The sequence below is a fragment of the Lycorma delicatula genome, chromosome 13 (assembly GCF_047948215.1).
Source record: "Lycorma delicatula isolate Av1 chromosome 13, ASM4794821v1, whole genome shotgun sequence".
In the NCBI taxonomy this organism is placed as follows: Eukaryota; Metazoa; Arthropoda; class Insecta; order Hemiptera; family Fulgoridae; genus Lycorma; species Lycorma delicatula.
Genome location: NC_134467.1, coordinates 4,228,465 through 4,249,102, shown reverse-complemented (window position 1 = coordinate 4,249,102; position 20,638 = coordinate 4,228,465). Strand labels below are relative to the sequence as shown.

Here is a 20,638-nt window from a genome sequence, read left to right as displayed (position 1 = left end):
CCTTTCTTTGGTGAGAAACTTTATGACTGATCAATGTTCTAATTTCTGAAAATCCATTGCCATAGTCAAGTTACTAACTTCAGAGGACTACCGATCAACATGTGCAAAAGAAATTCAATCACAATTAGGTCATAGCACACACATATTACGAACTACATATAAGTATCAAACGCATCTCGATATGTAATTCGCAACACTCCTACGTACATGACGTTTAGAGTGCTCCTTGTAAATATGCAGAATATTAAATAAATAACCAAAAAAATATGATTCAGAAGATTTAATGAAAATTGTCTGAGCACATATTTATCTACAGAGATGCAGGGAATTCTAGTTTTTATTTTTCTCCATCTTAGTATTAACAAAGAGTAATATTCTTTCTGAGAAAGAAAATTTTTAATTTTTTTTAAATACTTGGCATGGAGATCTTTTAAATGTTCAGCGATTTATTAAAAATGACAACAGAAGCGTAAAAATTTTATTCATAAGTTGTTACACAATATTAAAGTTTTCCTTTATTATAAGCAATAAAAATAAGGCAAAGAAATGAAGAGTTCTTAAGGAGCTATCTATTAACGAGGAATTCTTGACAACTGAATAGACAAGATACTAGGTTTTTAAAAAATGTATAATTGATACTTAAGATGTGCTGTTTTATACTGATAAACACTTGACAATTTATACAATCAACCAAGTTTCTTTTTTATTTATTTTTAATCAATAAATACTACGTGTGTATAACAGTACAATTTGGGATGTCGAATTGACCATTTAACATTAACTAATGTAAAAATGATTGTCATATTTTCAAGAGTAAAATACTTATCTCAGTAAAGGAAATGATAAAATGAAATTTACCTCATCCTCTTCTTTTGTGACATAACTAGCTACTTTGAATGATGACAAATATTCATTTGACCAATTCTCTTTCTGTTCGATACCCATTTGCGATCGATCTAACAATTCTTCTACCGCTTTATCATCATAATGAATAGCTTCATCTCCTTTCCCCTAAAAGAAAATTTTATATGGTTGATTAGTTAACAAGTAAACATAAAAATCCTTAAACTTGTCATAGAAATTCTAACAATAAAAAAAAAATTTAAAAAAAACCAAAGCATACTAACCTCTTCTTCTTTAAACAATTCTTCGGTACCGAAACGTAAAATATCATCTAGCTCTTGCTTTGTAAAATTTGCCTGTTTCCCACCCATACCGGGTCGTACAACTAAATGTGTTAACATCATTTTCCTTTTGGCGACTTGTGTTACACGTTCTTCAACAGAATTTCTTGTTACAAAACGATAAATCATAACCTGAAAATAAAAATATAAGACATCAATTAGTTTCAAGAATGTTCAATCTATAATATTTTCCGCATTTCTTTTCAATACTCATGTGATTGCTGTTTTCCATTTTTCTTATAATAGAACAAACAAAATTGTCATTCTTGAACTGAAGGTGATGAAATGAATTATATTTTTCATTCGCTTCTCAGATTTGTAGACAGTGATAGAAAAATGCACCAACTCATTGTCAAGATATCACTATGTTAAGATACTCCACTAACTTGAGATAAGCGTCAATTTAAATCATGTCCAAGGTAGTACCTATTTTACTCTAAAAGTGCAATGATCTTGAAATAATTATTTCAAGATTATTAATTAAAACATTTTTGACGGCCCTCATTTATGTTATGATATGCTTATCTAAAAATAAAAAAATAAAAATAAGTATAATTCATATATTTATTGATTTATCACAATTAATTTTAATATTCCATCATTCTGGTATTCTTAGTTTTTATTAAAAAATCAAATGAAATATTCAATTGAATTTCTTTTTTTGTATTATTGATGTTCTATAATGTGTCTTTAAAATCAATCAGGATCTGGATGTGATGTCTTGTAATATTTATAACTGATGCTTGATTAATACTAGAGAAATGCTTATACCAATTTGAATGATTCTTTTACAAATATATTTTCACCTATACTATTTACAACAATTATGGATATAATATAATTATAAGGAGTTTTTAAAGCAAGATCTGTTTTGAAATAAAAACAGAACTGAAAGATACAAAAAAATATTACTTGTGTAAAAAGTACAATTATTTACTACTTATTTACATAGATGCCTTCAGCTTCAACATATTTTTCATAGCATCTCACTAGCTTCAAGAAATTCCACCACCAGTGACTTAAAGCAAGAAGTAATGCTATTTTTCAATTAGTCAAGCCTTTATGATGCAAGCCACCATTTAAAATGAAAAAAGAAGATTATCATTGGGAGTTGAGTCAGGGCTACAGGGTGGACGGTTGAAGATTTTCCAATCGCCTCACCGTCTGATTTGCTGTGTGGTTGGACATCATCATCCAAAAACAAAATCCTGCAGGATATCATCCCATGTTGTTTGTTTTTTACAGCTCTTCTTAGATTCTTTAACGTTTCATAATACGTATTGGCATTCACAGTATGTCGGCGATCATTAAATTTGATAAGCAAGATATTCCTTACTCCCCCCTAAAAAAAAAAAAACCCAGTAGCCATAAGCTTCTTTGTTCTCGTTTGAACTTCTTCAGTCTAGATGATGAATACCGCCAATCCACTGATTGCTGCTGTATCTACATTCAAGTAAGAAATAATAAGGGGTTTCATCTCCCTTTGAACTTATCTATCGGTAACGATGCGCTCAAAGGAAGATGGAATCTGTACAAAGAACCCTTGCAAACGATCAAACAATTCATAACCTGCATTTTCATAATGCTGCAATATGTTTCTCCTTGTGTCACATAACATCTTTGGCACCCATCTGGCACATAACCTTTTGTACCTCTATTTTTCAGTCAGAACTTCATAAATCAAAGATCCTGAAACATCAAAGATAATTATAACACAATGAAGAACCGGTTTTCTCACATTTTTTCAATCGAATCATCTGTTAACAATAACGGCTGGCTGGTTGCTAAGCTCATTATGAATGTTTGTTGATCACTTCTCTAAAAGATGTAATGACTATCTATCTATTTTGACATATGAACCAATGCATTCAGTCATGGGTAAAGAAGTTAGAAGATTAACTCAAGAAGTTTTGGTGAAAAGCGGTTTCTTCAGATAAAGGACTGTGCCCGACAAAAGTTATCCAGAAGCAGGCTAACAGCTAGAAGAGGAATTTTTTTTTATATTTTAACAAATAATCCTACTTAAATTGCAACATTGTACATAAGTAGAGGTTGTTTAAAGGTTGACCCCTAGTTTTTTCTTGTTTAGAAGTAATTTTTGTTTGTAATATATCTGAGGTACATTAGAATTTGTAGCAAATAAACATTAGATTATCAGTACATACTTTATTCGCTTGACCAATACGATGAGCTCTTGAAAAGGCTTGAATATCATTATGTGGATTCCAATCCGAATCGTAAATAATCACAGTATCAGCTGTTGCAAGATTTATACCTAGACCACCAGCTCTGCAATACACAAGGTAAAAATAAATGGTTTTTTAAAATACAAAATTGAACAAACATTAACAAATTAATAGGATGTGAATAATTTACGTGCAAGTTCTAAGCTCTAATTGCTAACACATCTGAACAGTTTTCTCCCACTTTAATACATTTTTTGACTATTAGGTTTTTTATTAAATTTAGAAAAGTCTAAAAAATTCGAATATTTCTCGAATATAATTATTTCTATATCCAAAATAAATATCTACAGCGGTTTATTAAATATAGCTTCAGCAATTTCTATTTAATTCGTGCTTCACTTCCCAGAAATAAGATGTGCAGATTATTATCAAAAGATTTTGTCAAAAGGAATTACACGCCTTGTATATTTGGTACAAGTTAATTGTAAGGTTATGTAGGTGATCTGACATGAGGTTTCGGGGGCTTAAAATCCACTGGAATTATTACTGAGAATAATAAGTACACCGTGCCAGGTTTACTAAAGGGAAAATAAAGACTGATTTTTTCCAGCTGAATTTTTCACAAAGGTGAAAATATTGTGTTTTCTTACAGGCGTGTTAAGTCCTACAAAATGCAAGTGATATTCAACCTTACACCACTCTCTTGATTACAGCGCCTGAGATGTCATGAATACAGCCGGTTCCGGCTCAACAAAAGAAAGCAACTGAAACCAGTGTCAACTTACTTCAAACAATCATACTAATAATAATCACCGCAACAAACGTCCAGTATGAATATACTATGTACATGACTGATTTGCATGATATTCTAAAATTCTCTAAGTATCTAGTGTAGTTTCTAGATTTGGGGCCTGTAGGCAGTTACTTGAATTATTTATATTTTGAATAAATCTGTAACTCATTACATTCAAGCATTAGTAAGTTTTGACATATCATTAATTAAAACCAAATGTTAGTTGAGCCTTCACTGTTAAAATACGACCGGTTCGGCCAGGGCTTCCTTCTACATGGCAATGCTAACGCACCGACCGATCTTTCTACTCATTTAATGGTGTGCGTGTTCTAATCCATCAATATCAATGTCACCAGTTGTTAAAGTATCACAATTTCAAATTTCATACTTTTTTGTTCAAAAATTTATAAAAATACGACTTGCTTTAACACATAGTGTTGCCATAATTTTTGGCAATTCAAATTGATCAAGAGTGAAGTGAGGTTATAATAACTAAGTGCAGGATAGGGAAATTTTTTTTACTTACAAATATGTAATGGTTTATAAAAAAAATCTTTTCTTCGTCTATAATAGCCGTCTTTTACTTTTGATATTTCCTACTCATCTATTAACACTAAGATACTTTAATACAGCAACTTAACTTTCTTGTTTCCTAATGTTTATTTCTGAGTGATGCAATGAAATGAACATTAGGGTCCTTGTTTGTCGGCAGATAGGATTTAATTTAATTATATGCATCCTTTCAAAGTGTTTTTTGTCTATGATTTTTTGCGATTTTCAATTAATAAGAACAGTTTACACCCTAGCTGACTACGTTCTATTTTGTGTTTGTCAATATTAAACAATGCTAATAAAAAGCTAAACGATTATTAAAACAAATCAGGAATCAAAATTATGTTAAACATGTGAAAATGATTAAAAACCATTAAAAAAAATCCTTTTTTGGTCAATTGTTTAAAAAATCATTTAACAAGTTTTATAATAAATTGTAAATGATGAAACCATTTTAAAAAAAAATGGTCATTTAGTTTAAAAAATAGTCAATTTGACTATTAAATGATTATCATTCACTGGCAGTAGGAAAAATCTATATGTAAAACAGATTATAAACCAATATTTTTCATTAAATTTTCATTTTACAGCAGGAGATTGACTGTAAACAGTTTTTACTGCTTTGAGTTACTGTGGAGGATTGAAATTAAACTATTACAAACTAGTTTAACCAGTTTTTTCTTAAACCTTAACTGCTTTGTCTCAGTTCAGGGCTAGATTTTGTAGATGTACATGAGTGAACCGAACATTTATCTGCTGTTAATCTCTATAGAAATGGATACTATTTACAGGTAAAGGGCATAAATTTTTGCTCTTAATGAGAATTTTTCTTGATCGTGAAAAACAATGCTGCTGCAAGTCGATGTTGGAAAATCTAGCACTTTCATAATTATTAGCTGAAATAATTTGATTTAGGAAAATTTTGTATCTCTAAAATAAAAGAGCAAGTGCAGAAAAAACTTAAAACCCTTACAGTTAAAATAAAAAAGAAAAGTTACTAACATCTATAATAAAGAAAAAACATTTGGCTTGAGCAGAGATTACAAATCTTGGAGTTGTAAGGTAATATTCATTCAGTGAGGATCATACTTTTCAGTCCAGGATTTCAGAACGATTGTTGTTAGATGAAGGGGTTATAAACTAATATCTTCAAAGTAGATCGTTCAGTACCCTCTAAAAAATACATTTTGATTATTTCACATTTAGTACCGGTGAAAGAAATGCATTCATTTAAGCAGATAAAAATTATAAAAAGAGATTACAAAAATCTATGGAGTATATTCAGTAATATATTTAGAGGAAAAGTAAAAATTATCTTGAAAAGATCTAAAACACTGAAACCTCTGAATCTAAATCACAAGTCATAAGAGCACCCTCATAATATGATAAGATGTATAACAGAATTATCATAAATTATGAAATTTTAACTAACATACCTCGTAGACAATAAGAACACAAACTGCTGTGCACCAGGTGCATTAAACCTATCAATCGCTTCTTGTCTAAGACCGCCCGTAATCGTACCATCGATTCTTTCGTATTTATAACCTTCACCTTCCAGGTAATCTTCCAAAATATCGAGCATCTTAGTCATTTGTGAAAATATCAAAACTCTGAAAAAAATTTATAGGAAAAACCTTTATACTTGCAACTGCAATAAAACATGTACTGATATATAAACAGTTAAAATTAAGAATTAACATGTAAAAGGATGCCTTTAATAGAAATTTAAAACAATTCAGTTAAAAACCGAATACAGAATTCCTATTCTAAATATCCTTTTGTATGATTTATGAGATCTCAATACTGTTCATAAACAATTTAATAAAAACAGTTCAGCTCAAGATACTCAATTTGAAAACAGAAATATAAAAAACAAAACCGGTGAGCAATTACATGTTCAACTATATTACTGCATTACACATCCACAAAAAAGTAATTATAAATATAAAGGGGAGTAATATATTACTGAAGATCAATTTAAATATAATACGGTATAATTCCTGTAACTCGAAAATTTCTACGATTTGAAATTTATTCTAATTCCTGGTCATATTGTATTATGTTATATGAAAATATATTTCCTTTAACTCAAAACAAAAAAAATATAAGTCGAAGTAAAAAATTTGATTAGGTTTTTACAAAAAATAAAGAAAACCCAAGTTTAACATTATTAGGCTTATAATACTGATATTTTTTTCAGTTCAGAAATATGAAACAAGCACGATTCACTTCCTGTACTATGCGATAACAATAAAAGGAAGAATCAACATACAGTAAAGAGGAAAGCAAAATTTTATACATCAGAGTCAGTATTCACTGGAACTTGTTTGTTATAAGAAGTATTGGTCAATGTGCCTTTATAAACGTCTCAACGCTCCTGTGCATAGTTTTCGTATGTCTGTCTGGGTTTGTTTGCTACTGTAAACAAGGGTGATCTTATTCTGTTTTAGAGAGATTTAAAAACGGTTGCGATCAAAATTTACCTATCAGTGGATGATTTACATGAAAAAGCGGAGTACTTTGCAAGACTGTGCAATCGTACGGATTTCAAAGCTACTGTTGGGTTGAGTTACTGAATTTAGATAGGCATGAAATAATTTTTAAAAATGTTTGTCATGAAAGTGCCAGTGTAAATGAAGAAGTTAGTAATACGTGGATAAACAGTATGCTAAAAGAAATTATGAGCGCATACAACGAATTGGACATTTTTAACGCTGACGAAACTGGACTGTTTTACAAATGTTTACCTGATAAAACATTAAACTTTAAAGGTGATAAATCCCATGATGGGAAATGAAGTAAAGGCCGTGTCACAGTTTTTTTAAGTGCAAACATGTTGAGGACAGAAAAGTTGAAACCTCTCTAATTGGTAAATCGAAAAATCCACGTTGTTTTGCTAACGTTAAATCTTTGCCTAATCTGTACAAACCCATTGGAAAAGCGTGGGTTACTAATGAAATCTTGGTTATTCAAACCGAATCATTATCATTCGAAAAATAGAAAGCTTGTTCTATTTATTGACAACTGCCAGCACATTAAAAATCGTTTTATCAGGAATTGTTATCGAAAAAATGCGTTTTCTTTCCACCAAATGTTACCTCTAAACTCCAACCGATGAATCATGACATTATACAAAATTTTAAACAAATGTACAGGAAAAGGAATATAATGAAAACATTAGCAGAAATTAATCTTCTTCATTGTCTATGGGAAGTTAGAAAATCTTGGAATGATGTGACTAAGCTAACAATTTTTAACTGTTTTAAAAAAGCTGGATTTAAAAACCCACAACCCGTTATTTTGTCAGAATGTGAACAAACTGGCACAGAAAAACCTTCATTCTAGCAACAATAATGGTGATAATAAATGGCAGTCGGTTACTGATGTTTCGCAAGTACCCAGCAATGTAACTTTTCAGGATTATGTTTCTATACATAAAGATTTGGTAGTAGCCAAATACTCTACTGACGAAGATATTATAATCAATACGATTAACACAATGGCAAATGAGAATGACAGCACAGAGATTGATTCGGATAACAACAATGAGGAACTACCCTGCATACTAGCTCCAACTTTAACAGGAGTTGAAGATAACATTAATTCTGTTCAACAATTTGCCGAGTCAAAAAATGATGTACCAGAATCAGTTTTTTCTGTGGTGGCAGATATAGAAAACTGGTCGACTACACTGCATCAGAATAAACATCAGACAACTACCAACAATTTTTTTAAATCAATTTTAATTACATTTTTTTTTTACCAATTATTTTTTTATAATTTTATCTTCAGATGAACTGTGATTTAAGGAGAAAAAAAGAGGGACAGGGAGATTACAGACGACAAAGTCGATTAAGATTGGAGGGAAATGTGAAAACATTAAGAGACTGACAAAGAATCATTAAACATTTAAGACCTACAAGTAGACAGAACACAACTGATTTATTATAAAAGTGAATTTAAAACTAAAAATAAAAAATGTGATTAAATTAACAGCAAATCAGGAGTTTTTAAAACAAAATTAAGAAAACAAGTGTAAAATTTTTTCGTACAAACAACAAATATAAATTTAAAAAAACCTTTCCAAGAAAATTTATAAACATATAAATGGAATGATTGAAATGCAATGTGCTGTAGCTCATAACTTGTAAATGAAAAAAGGTAGTAGAATGTAACAAATGTGGCATAAAAATACATTTTAATTTATACCAAAACTTAAATTTATTTTTTCAAATAGTCATAATTTACAGCTACACATTTTCCCAATGGTGAACCGGTTTTCTCATTTGAACAATGAAGAATGCTGACTATTTTCCTCGATCCATGACCTCACTGCATCCTTAGTGAAATGACTAAGCCATCTATAGTGAAATGACTATCCCTATTTCCTCTTTAATATTGAAAATTGCAGGACGCCAAATCCACTGGGTATGGAGGTTGTGAAATAGGTTCAAATCTGTTTCACAAGAGCTGGATTGCATGGATTGTTGAACATGAAACATACATACATTTCCTAAGTTGTTTTTTACAAAGATTATTAATTAATAAGTTCAATCTTACCAGCATGTTATACATTTTCTAGATCTTTTGGCTTACTTGGAAGCAGTCATCAAGAGTTAAAATTTAAAAACAGTCATGACTATCCCGGTCCTACTAGTATACTAATACTTATAACTGATATATTTTCTTGGAAGGGTTTATACTACTAGTATAAGAGTGTACTAGTAGGACCAGGACAGTCATGACTGCTTTTAAATTTTAACTATCATTGTTAAACTTTGATGTATTAATTTTAACTCCTGATGATGGCTTCCACGTAAGCTGAAGGATCTAGAGAACGTATCAACGGTAAGCTGGTAAGGTGGATTATATTAATTGTTAATTTATTCATTTAACATATGAGTGGTACCATGTTTGCAATCCCAGAAGACTGCCAAGAAAATGTTTTTGGTTTTTTTTATTGTGAACAGAGTTGGTATCCCATACTTTTCCATTTTTTTCTGAATTGTAACTATTCACCCAAGTTTCACGTCCCACCTCTATGTTGATAAAGAAATTATTTCTCTCTTCAAGAAAATGTTTCAAAACTATTCACCACAATTCTTTTGTTTTGTTTGTTCTTTTCTGTAAGTTTGGATAGCAAACAGATTTTATAGTAGCCCAGTTGTGTAATTATGTTATACTCGTTAACTCATTCTTTCAGTATGACTATCTTGCAGGAAGTACATCGTGTGATGAGAGTCATTTAGAATCGATTTATCCTCTTCTTTTGGCGCTTCTTCTCTTTCACAAAAAACTGAAATCTATAACAAAAATTAAAAAAACATTTACGCTAATTATGTCCCAACCCCTTAGTACAATCGACTTAAAATTTTAATGCTGTCAAGTAATGTAGTTCCATCGCTGTACCAAATTTCAAATCTCATGATGCCACCAAAAATGTTGTTATTTTAAAATAATAGTAAATACCACACTCCCTTGTCCGATTAATCTCAAAATTTAATGACATTAATGCTCCCATGTGTAAGAATATTTACCTCAAATTCAAATATTTTATAAATAAAAATAATTAAACATAACATAATACACGTACCTATGTCCTTCTTCCCTCAACCTTTTCAACATTTTTGATAATAATACTAATTTACCAGCAGCTTTAATTAATGCTTGCGTCTCATATGTACCACTAGGTCCCATAGGTGCTTCTTGAGCAGCTGCTGGGAATAAATACGGGTGGTTACAACATTTCTTTAGATCCATCATAATATTTAATAATGAAACCTGTTGACCACCGCCTTTTGGATTTAATGCTTCAAAGTTACGTGTCAAAATGTATTTGTAATATTTTTTCTGCATCGGTGATAATTCCACACGTACAATAAATTCAGATTTTGTTGGCATATTCTGAAAAGTAGTAAATCAAATACAATAATTAGCGACTCATAAATAGCAATTGAAAAAACTTTCTTCTGATATAATGTATCACGAATACAAATTTTGCACTTTTTTGTTAAAACGCCATCCGTCATTAAAAAAATTTAAACATTAAAGTTTAGTGAACGTTAAACTTAGAAGATAATAAGCATATTTATTTAATTTTATAATAGTAAATGCAAAAGATAAAAATTTATTTGAGCCAGTTTTATTGTATGGGTTATTTTAATCAATAAATGATACACCCATCGAAAATCTAGTGGAGTGTTGCACAGTTCTGGGAATGGATGAAGTGGTTTCTTTGAGGAAACTCAATCCTAATTTTATATTGCTCTTTAGTATTTGGAAGAGAAGGAATTTTTATACAATATATTTTTAACCTTGTTAGCACAAAACTATTAGTCAGTAATTTGCTGTTCTCATCTTAAAAAAAAAACCATGTGCACCTACACATCTATAAATTCTTAGAATATTGCATTTGCTATGTAATATCTTTAATTATATAAAAATCTTACATAAAAATAATTTCCCTGTATTGACTGCTATGGTGTCAAAACTGCTAAAAAATGACAGCACATAATCAACTAAATTGCCCCTAAATATTCTTAATTTTTGGAGCCACAGAAATGGATCGCCGACTGCTTTTCTTTTTACAATTTACACTCTTGAATTTGAAAAATGGTACTTCTAAAAGTACCAGGTATTGCACAACAATAAATGTAAGGGATGTAGTTACAAATTATTCAATTATTTTTTATACATTCTTCCTCAGGGAATATTTAGATTTTCATTACATGCCCAACAGATCTTAAGTTTTAGTCTATTATAATGCTATTAACGTTTTAAAAAATACCTACTTTATTAGAAATATTAAAAAAATATGAAAAGGTAATTTAAAATAGACTTAAATTGAATCGCTGTTAATTTTTCCAGGTTGTGCTGTAAATTATTATTAAAAGTATGATTTCAATACGGATTTTACAATTTTAACTTAGAATAGATTAACCTATTAGATGATTTATTCCTGTGACTGACATTTATACTGTTATATGGAAGAGAAAAGTTAAAATTATTTTTTATGAAGCTTCTAAAAAAAATCATCTCTGGGAAAGAGAATCATGCTAAGAGAAATTTACAGTGTTTTTCTTCCTCTTCTTTAATAACAGTAATAATTTGTTTACTTATTACTAAGACAAGATAAGACAATTCATAAATAAAAAACTCAGCAGATGTAATCATTAAACGCATATTTTAGAGGTCTTCAAGAATCTATATGCGTGTAATCAACTCTAAATAAAAAAATAGATACATTTAAGAAGAATATTGAAAAACGATACACGGGACTTTTAAAAGATATGATCTATAACATGAATTTCAAGATGGAAAAGTTTACTCTCTAAAAATCTATTCTTTCACCTATAACCAACTGCTTTAGAGAAAGGTAATTTTTGTGACTATAACAACCTAATTTTGAAATTACAAACATATTGTTATAAGAAAATTTCCTTCAGTCGCAAAGTGGTTACATTATATAAATGTAATTTATAAATGATAATTTGAAAGTTATATAAACATCTAATAAATATATATATATATATATGCATCATAGGCAATGGAAAAAAAAACTACAGTAAGTTACGGTTTTAACACAAGTCTTTGTAATGAAAATTTCCCTGCAATAAAAAAACTAGCAAGACCAGTTCCTTCAAAATTCTAATACCAATTTTTTTCTGTTCTCTATTATATAAAACAAACAGCCAAATTTCCCTGAAAAGTATAAACTACTTTTGAATTGAAAGGCATTGTTGTCTTTGTGAGGGTTAATGACAAAAGCATTAGAACTCAGTATACAAATTAGTAACACCAGATAACAACTACCAGTTTTTCCTTTTTATGATTTCTATAAATAACTTTCTTTATCTTCCACATAATAAGGATTGGATTGATAATATGACAGAATTGCGTTTTTCTCTGTGCCTTATAAACTTATAACTTCTTTAAAAAATTTAATTTTTATCTTTGACTTATGACAAGAAAAATCAATTCAATATGAAATACAGTGGGCAGCCCAGAGCTTCGAAAACAGATTAATCTTAATCATTCAAGTTACTGCTGATATTGAACTTCTGAATTACTGTATTTTCATGTAGTGTTTTGGTATTTACAGTACATACAGGTACAGGTACTTGCAGTATATAAACAGTATTTCCAGTTCTTAAATTTTATTATTTCTTGAGATTATGACTAATTAACATAAAACCCTTCCTGTCAAAGAAAATTTTACGTTATTCAGGAATCTGAAGACAAAAATAAGAAAGCTGTTTGCTGTAATTTTAATTTGATTTCTTCCTCTATAGTAGAATATTATGAAGAAAAAGAGAAAAATTACTTTAGGTGTGTCACGAAGGGAAACAATAATCGTGAAAAATTTTGAATACTGGTTTACTCATTTATATGAAGCAATTTTCCAATGTTTTTAACAGCAACAAAATCACACTCTTCGGTTAACAGCTTGATTTTGAAAACTAAAGCAGAATGTTTAACTAATTGACGGAGTATAGTAGTAACTTTTAAAGGTTTAGATAGGACTGCAAAAATTTAAAAATCACAACTTCACATTTAGCAAAATTAATGATAAAACAAAAAATTCTGATAATGTTATCAGAGGTAGAAAAGAAAATGTAAGTTATAAGGAAGAAGGAGCTTTTAATGCTGATAAAACGGAACTTTTTTAAAATGCAGCTAGGTAAAGATATTAAAGTTTACAGGAGAAAAATGTATAGAAGAAAAGTCATCAAAAGAAAAAGTAACAAGTCGTAACTAGCGACTTAAATTTTACATCATAACCAGAGAAGTACTGGAACAATAAATCTGTATGGATGACGACTTCACTCTTTGAGAAAGAAATAAGATAACAAAATAGTAAATTAAAAAGGAAAATTTTTTATCGGTAGATACCTGTGCAGCACATCCTGACATCTGTATAAACATGCAAACTAGAACTGTAATTTAACCAGGCATCACTACTAGGGCACTGCAACCAGAATGTTATCAAATGTATAGTGAATTATTAAAGAAAAAAAACTACTCTGTCTGACTGAAGAGAGAAAAATGATGAAATAAATCACCTAGTACAAAATATTGAGATAAGACGTATTACCTTTATTTTATCATGATAGTACTTTTGCGGGATCCCGCATCCTCAGTTTTGATTGAATTCATTTTATTAATTGCATACTAAATAGACATGTGGTGGTTTTTATTAATAGAATTTAAAATATAATTTAACAACGAGACAAGTAATACGAATCTTAAAATGATAAATTTCAATAAAATGATTAATCTGTATTCTTAAAAAATAGTTAGGAGCTAGTCATACATAATTGAAACAATGAAATACTTATTTTGGCACACCAGTCTAACTACACAGAAAACAGTTTTTGAAGGTGATAATTGACAATGTGTCGCTCAGGCAATGAATTAAAATAATGTAATATCAAAATACCTTTAAATAAATTTAAATGATACTGACAAATATCCAAAAGTTGATAACTGGGTAGAAAGAGCAACTGAATTTACAGATAGTATTGTTGAAAGGATCCTTGCCCACAAAAGAAAACTAAAAATTAATAAAATTTCTGGCACTAACTTTTTCCAAAGACTTTTGGGCACTATTATTAGGATTGTTAAACATATTTTAGACAATAAGTTATCGACTCCTATTTACAACCGCCGCAAGTACAGATTATAGAAGATTTGATTAAAAAGATTTATTACAAATCAAATAATCAAAATTACTCGATTATCTGTTACTTTAATCCATAAAAAAATATTTGTGAAAAGTACAATAAACAGACAATTAAAACAAAGTTTTAATTTTATTTAATAGAGATTACGATTGTTAGATAAAAAATGTTATAAATTTTAAGTTTATTTCCTTTCAAAGTATTTTTAAATATTTAGTATCTAATGTTCCAATATTTTTTTTAAAAATAAGGCTCTTGGCAAATACCCTGATTAATTTATGTTCCTAATTCTATTTAATTTTTAAGTATTCAGAATCATTTTTCAGGGGTAAATAGTTATTGAATTTAAAAAAAATTACATATATATTTTAATTTTTACAACCGTACACATATATGTAACTCCCCCTTTAATAAAATTTGTTACAAAAGAGAAGTATTGGGGTCTTATCAAATTCATTACAAAGAGATAGTTAATTTTATATAAATTTCTTTTTACCTTTAATACGTCAGCTTTTAATCGTCGTAACATATGCGGTCCTAACATTTCATGCAATCTCTTAACTTGTTCTTCTTTTGAGATATCGGCAAATTCATTTTGGAATGCAGAAAGATCATTAAATTTCTCTGGAGTTAAGAAATTTAATAAATGGAACAGTTCTTCTAAATTATTTTGTAATGGCGTACCAGTTAATAATAATTTATATGCAATATTGTACGATGCAAGTAACCTGAAAAACTGCAATATAAAAAAAAAATCTAAAAACAAATAATAAAAACAAAAAACCTCATTCTTAATACCAATGAAGATTTCTGATATAGCTAACAAACACAGGTAAAAATAATATTTAGTGTTTACTCCACCGCAAAGGTGAAGCAATATCTCTGGAAAGTACTCTATTAAAAAAAACCTGGTCAGGAATGGCATTTTTCACAGTGTACAGAATTTATTTCTCATATTATATATATATTTCTTAAGTCAATATTTATAAGACCCATATTCCTCTGTACCAATATATTGTATTTTTTATAATAAAAATCAACTTGAACAACTCAAGAACAGAATTACAAAGTAAATGAAATGACACTACCTTATTTTTTTCTTTATTCCAATAACAGTTTCACGTGATCCTGCATCATCAGTTTTATATAAATTAAATAAAATTACATACCAAACATAAAATTTTTTAGAATAAAAATTAAAATTACTTTATTATATACAAAACATGAAGTCAATTAAACAAAATAACTATAATATATTGAAATATGACATCAATTAAGAAATTAAAATTAAATATAAAATAATTAGAAAATTTATACCATGTAACCTGGCCAGCCAATGTTACATTACTGAGTGGATATGAAATTATTTATATACATTAAGATTATATCTATTTTTACCTAAAAACGTGCTGCCATCTGTTGCTGCTTTTTATAAGAGTGTCATCTTCATATTCTGTTTGAAAATTGATCTAAGCTGGAAATTCTTTTGTACTTATAAATATAAAATCTCTACAAAAGTGTCCAAACTTTTATTATTATTTAAATTAAATTTCTTGATTTCCACTATTTCCAAATTTTCCCGAATATCAGATACAGAATGTTTGTTAATAAGGTGGTCAGCAACATCAGATAAACCCAATTTACCATTTTTATAATTTCATACTAAAATTATAAATAGGTCTTTAAAAACTACAAATCTAGTTTTAAAAACCTATTAGTTTTACCTCTATATATATATGGTAACAATCATTGCATTTTATTTTATAAATTCCGCATGAATATATAAGTCAGTGTGATTATTATTTTTTAAATATTTTATTATACAATTGTAATTGATCTCCGATTGGGGATACTAACGAAGGGATCACCAGAAAATTAAAAAATAACATTCTACGAGTCTGAGCATGAAATGTTATAAGTCAAAAAAAGGACGGTAGGTTAGAAAATTTAAAGAGGGAAATGGATATGTTAAATGTAGATGTAGTAGGAATTAGCGAGGTTCGATGGGAAGAGAAAAATGACTTTTGATCAGGTGATTTTAGAATTAATTCAAAATCAAATAAAGGACAGGCAGGACTAGAATTCCTACTACATCTAGATTTAACCTATCCAGTTCCCTTTTTTAAATTTTCTAAACTACCATCCTTCTTTAGACTTCTAAATTCCACGCTCCGACTCGTAGAATGTTTTTTTTAATTTTCTGGTGACCCCTTCCTTAGCAGTCCTCACCCAGAGATCCAAACGGGGGACTAGTTTACCTCCGGAATATACATCTGCAGGCTTAGATACATCATCTTTCCACCTTTATGTATTTTATTTTTATCTTCATCATCCATTGCAATCATACTTACACAATTTCTGTATAAATTATAATCTTCTCCCCCTTTATATTTCATATATTTAACAGAGATCTCTCCTTATTCAGAATAGATTTTTTTAATTCCAAAATCCTAACTTCAAAAAATTAAATAGATAATTAGTACTTTATGTCTATAGTTTTTAATAACTTTTTATAATAAATTAAGTTTTCAAAATGTAAAGATCACTATAAAAACAGAAACAAAAGAAGTTTTAACAGAAGATAAGTTAATAATTAATTTTAATAAAATAATCATAATTAACATTTGACAGCCTGTTTATATTAATATATATTTTATTGATCAAGATGAAGTACATATTTACCACACCTTACCAAATAAGAGAGACTTGTCAAACAATCTTCATAATGTTATTTAATTACCCAAAAAATAAAATAAATCTTTTACCTTCGACTGATTAGACTTTAGCCGATGAGCTTCATCAACAACCAACACAGCCCAATCGATTGAACCAAGACAAGCGACATCGATAGATATCAATTCATATGACGTCAATAATACATGAAATTTTATATTTGAAGAACGAACTCTAGATGCACGATTACCTCTGATCGCACCTTCATCGAAAGACAATTCATTTTCACGAATTACCGCTCTAGAATCTTTATCACCGACATATGTTACGACATAAAAATCAGGAGCCCATGTTTCAAATTCACGCTCCCAATTGATTATTGTTGATAATGGTGCGCTGACCTTAAAAGATAAAAAAAAAGAAAGACATAATCAATGTATTTATTTATATGTAAAAAAAAACTTTTCTTAAATATAACACGCCTCTTTTTCAATAATTTTAAAAGGTAGGTTTTACAGAATACTAAATAATGCATTACAACTGTGTACATCTTCCCAATTATATAGTAAAGATACAGTCTAGATACTTTACTACAAAAATTTAGTTATGTCGAAGCGAGGGATGTATTAAAATTCAAATAAGAACTTACAATACTTCAATATATTTATTTATTTACTTCCATATATTTAAGGTAACTTTAAAGTGTTACCGGAGGAATCCATGTTTTCTTGTTTTAAAAAATTACATAAATGTGCCATTTTTTATGAGATAACACAATACATTTGGTATTTGATATCATATAATACACGCTTTCATTTTTCTAACAGTTCAAACAAGTCTGTTCAGGGGACACAGTTATGACATCATCAGAGTAAAAAATATGTCACAGAGAAGGTATATGGATCAACAGAGAATTAGAAATAAGAAGATTAAACTTATGCCGGCTGAAAATAACTTAATAGCAGATAGAATCAAGCTGTAGGTCAGGAGTAACTTAGATTAACTGTATCGGCTGATCCGGTCTTAAGGACAGATCCTCTTACAGACACACACTTTTGTATTCAGAACTCGGCATAAAAATCAGCTCTTAGTTGAAGTGAAGCTGAACAAATTTTTTTAATAACGCATGAAATATATTTACAGGTAGAGAAATAATTAATTAAGCTGTGATGTCATGTGTTGATGACGCAGTTGAAAATAGCTGTTCTGTGACTTTAGGTAAGTAAAAATAAGAGAAAAAATAGTATCTCTATCTCTATGTGAAGTCAAGATATATTATTAAGGTCCATTACAAAATATTCCAAAAATTTAAAAAAATTTTCTTTATACTTTTTAGTCATACATTAATCAAATTATTATTATTATTATTATACATCGCATGAGCTTAATTACTAGGTTAATTTGAATTTAAAACCCTGCATAACCGTTTTGCAGTTTTTTTACACCTGCACTCTTAATTTACCCCCATATCGGAGGATGTTTGCAAAAGTAATGATAGAATATTGTATTGTCACCCGAACTTAGTAACTGTGCAAAATTTCATCAATCAGCAATGTCAGGAAGTATGTTAAATTAAGGATGCAAGATTTGAAGACAAACATGAAAAAAACAAATTGAAAAAGCATTGCGAGTCAAAATAAGGCAAGTAAAAATGGTAAAATGTTGTCTAATTGTAATTTTACAAAGAAAATGTTTTACTTAAAATACATTGTAAAATTTATGAGAAAAAAATAACTAATTAATTCTATAATAGAAAATAATTTGTTTTTGCAACAAAACAAATTAAATTTTAATACTTTTCTAACAAAAAAATTTTTATAGAAAATAACTTACGAGAATTTTTATTTATATATAATCAATGGATCACAAAATTAGCTCCTTACCTTCTAATTATGAAATGAAAGTGCTGCCATTGGATCTCCAATTTTTTGAGCACTACTTCCCTGTCAGCTGTTAATTAAATTTGTGGTTGGTTACTGTATGTGCATAGTAAAATTGCTTATATCAAAATATTAATTTTTTTTTATAAAAGCCTTCATTTAATCAAAAAACAGGCCTTATATGTCAATTACAATCACTTTTCTTGAAACAACTTTCTATGTGTAAACCTCGGTTTCTGGAAGGTTAGGAGTAGGCCTACCTTGGGGTTCAATTATTTCATCATCACTACAAATTTCAATATAATATAAAGGAAAAAACGTTTTCTTGATTACATTCTTCGAAATTACTGATTGTAAAGATCTTCATCACTATTATCATATCAGAATCGGTTAAAATAACTAACTGAATGACTTATAGTTGCCGTGCTGACTCATTGAGTACATCTCACTTTGGGAATGTAATTAAGCCTAACACGATCAATTTTCGATTATATCACTACTGAATATCGATATTACGTGGGTTTATGATTTAAAATAATGTCAGTTTGTTTTTGAATCTCTGGGCATAGCTGCAGCTAGTTTAAAAATGTTGAGTCATACTTGACAAAGGAGTGCAAGTGTAAATTAAAATTTCATTGTCGAGTTATATTTGACAAAGTAGCAGTAAATTATGATGTTACTCTAACAATGATAACTCTAACAAAAGAGTGCCAAGAGTTAATGTTTTGTTGGACATTTGTTTTAGCCATATTAGACAATTTTAAAAACCCATTATTTTAAGTTTACTTTTGAGGGAGTTAAATATATATAAAATATTTGTTAGTTTTTTTGGTACCGATACATTACAACGTTCTATTTTTCCCACAATTTTTTGTTTTTGTTTCGGTAGCGTAAGAAATATAGCTGAAAACCTTTTGTATTATACGTCAAAATAACTTCAGTTTATTTATTTTAATATGTATTAATTTAATTTTGCGTTACATTTTTATTCACTCATCTATTTTATATTATTATTCCTTGTTTTCTTAAAATAATATCTATACTGGATGAGTTTACTCTTGGCAGCAAGTATTTGAGGACAACTGCCAGGAAAGAGACAAATGTTTCCTAGTTAAGAGCCAGATCGTTTTTATGAAACTTTGGTGAACATCATGTATAAAGATAAATAATATTGTTAACAGGTACAGAAGCTTCCGCTCATAGAAAGTGCCAGAATAAGAAGCAGAGAGAAAATGAACAGAAATCTAAAAAGAATGAAAACAAAAACGCAGAAGAAACAAGATATTCTTTCTAGAAAGAATATTTAGAATACTGTAGATGGTTTGGACAATGGAAATTATTACAATTGAACGAACAAGGAAGGTGGGTTGGCTGCTGTTACTACAGGTAAACCCCTAGGACTGGAAATACCCAATGTGCAATGGGATGTCTTCTTATCTGCATTAAGTGCAGGAAGCTGTTTAAGTGTGAGCTCGTTTTCTTTACTGAATATAAAAAGTAAATATTCTTGAATAAAGTTAAATCATTTTAAAAATCTCTATTGATATTGTAATTGTTATTTTTATAATAAATCGCATTTAATTTTGTATTAATTTTTATTGCAATTTATAACAGATTTATTATACACAAAGTAATCTATTTAAGAGTAAATAAACTGTATTGTAAGAATTTTTTACATCTACTTTTT

The 20,638-nt window shown here is 29.0% G+C and overlaps 1 protein-coding gene across 12 annotated transcripts in view; it reads right to left on the bottom strand.

Moving 5' to 3' along the window:
* Positions 1–20,638, bottom strand: part of Mi-2 (chromodomain-helicase-DNA-binding protein Mi-2 homolog) — a 161,370-nt gene that overhangs the window by 45,868 nt on the left and 94,864 nt on the right. For all 12 annotated transcript variants that reach the window (XM_075381508.1, XM_075381511.1, XM_075381514.1 and 9 more), the window contains exons 17-23: positions 17,164–17,472; positions 14,895–15,134; positions 10,312–10,622; positions 6,152–6,328; positions 3,350–3,473; positions 1,128–1,316; positions 859–1,011 (exon numbers count right to left, since the gene is read on the bottom strand). In XM_075381508.1, coding sequence (XP_075237623.1) covers positions 859–1,011; positions 1,128–1,316; positions 3,350–3,473; positions 6,152–6,328; positions 10,312–10,622; positions 14,895–15,134; positions 17,164–17,472 — 1,503 coding nt within the window. The remainder of the gene's footprint in view (positions 1–858; positions 1,012–1,127; positions 1,317–3,349; positions 3,474–6,151; positions 6,329–10,311; positions 10,623–14,894; positions 15,135–17,163; positions 17,473–20,638) is intronic.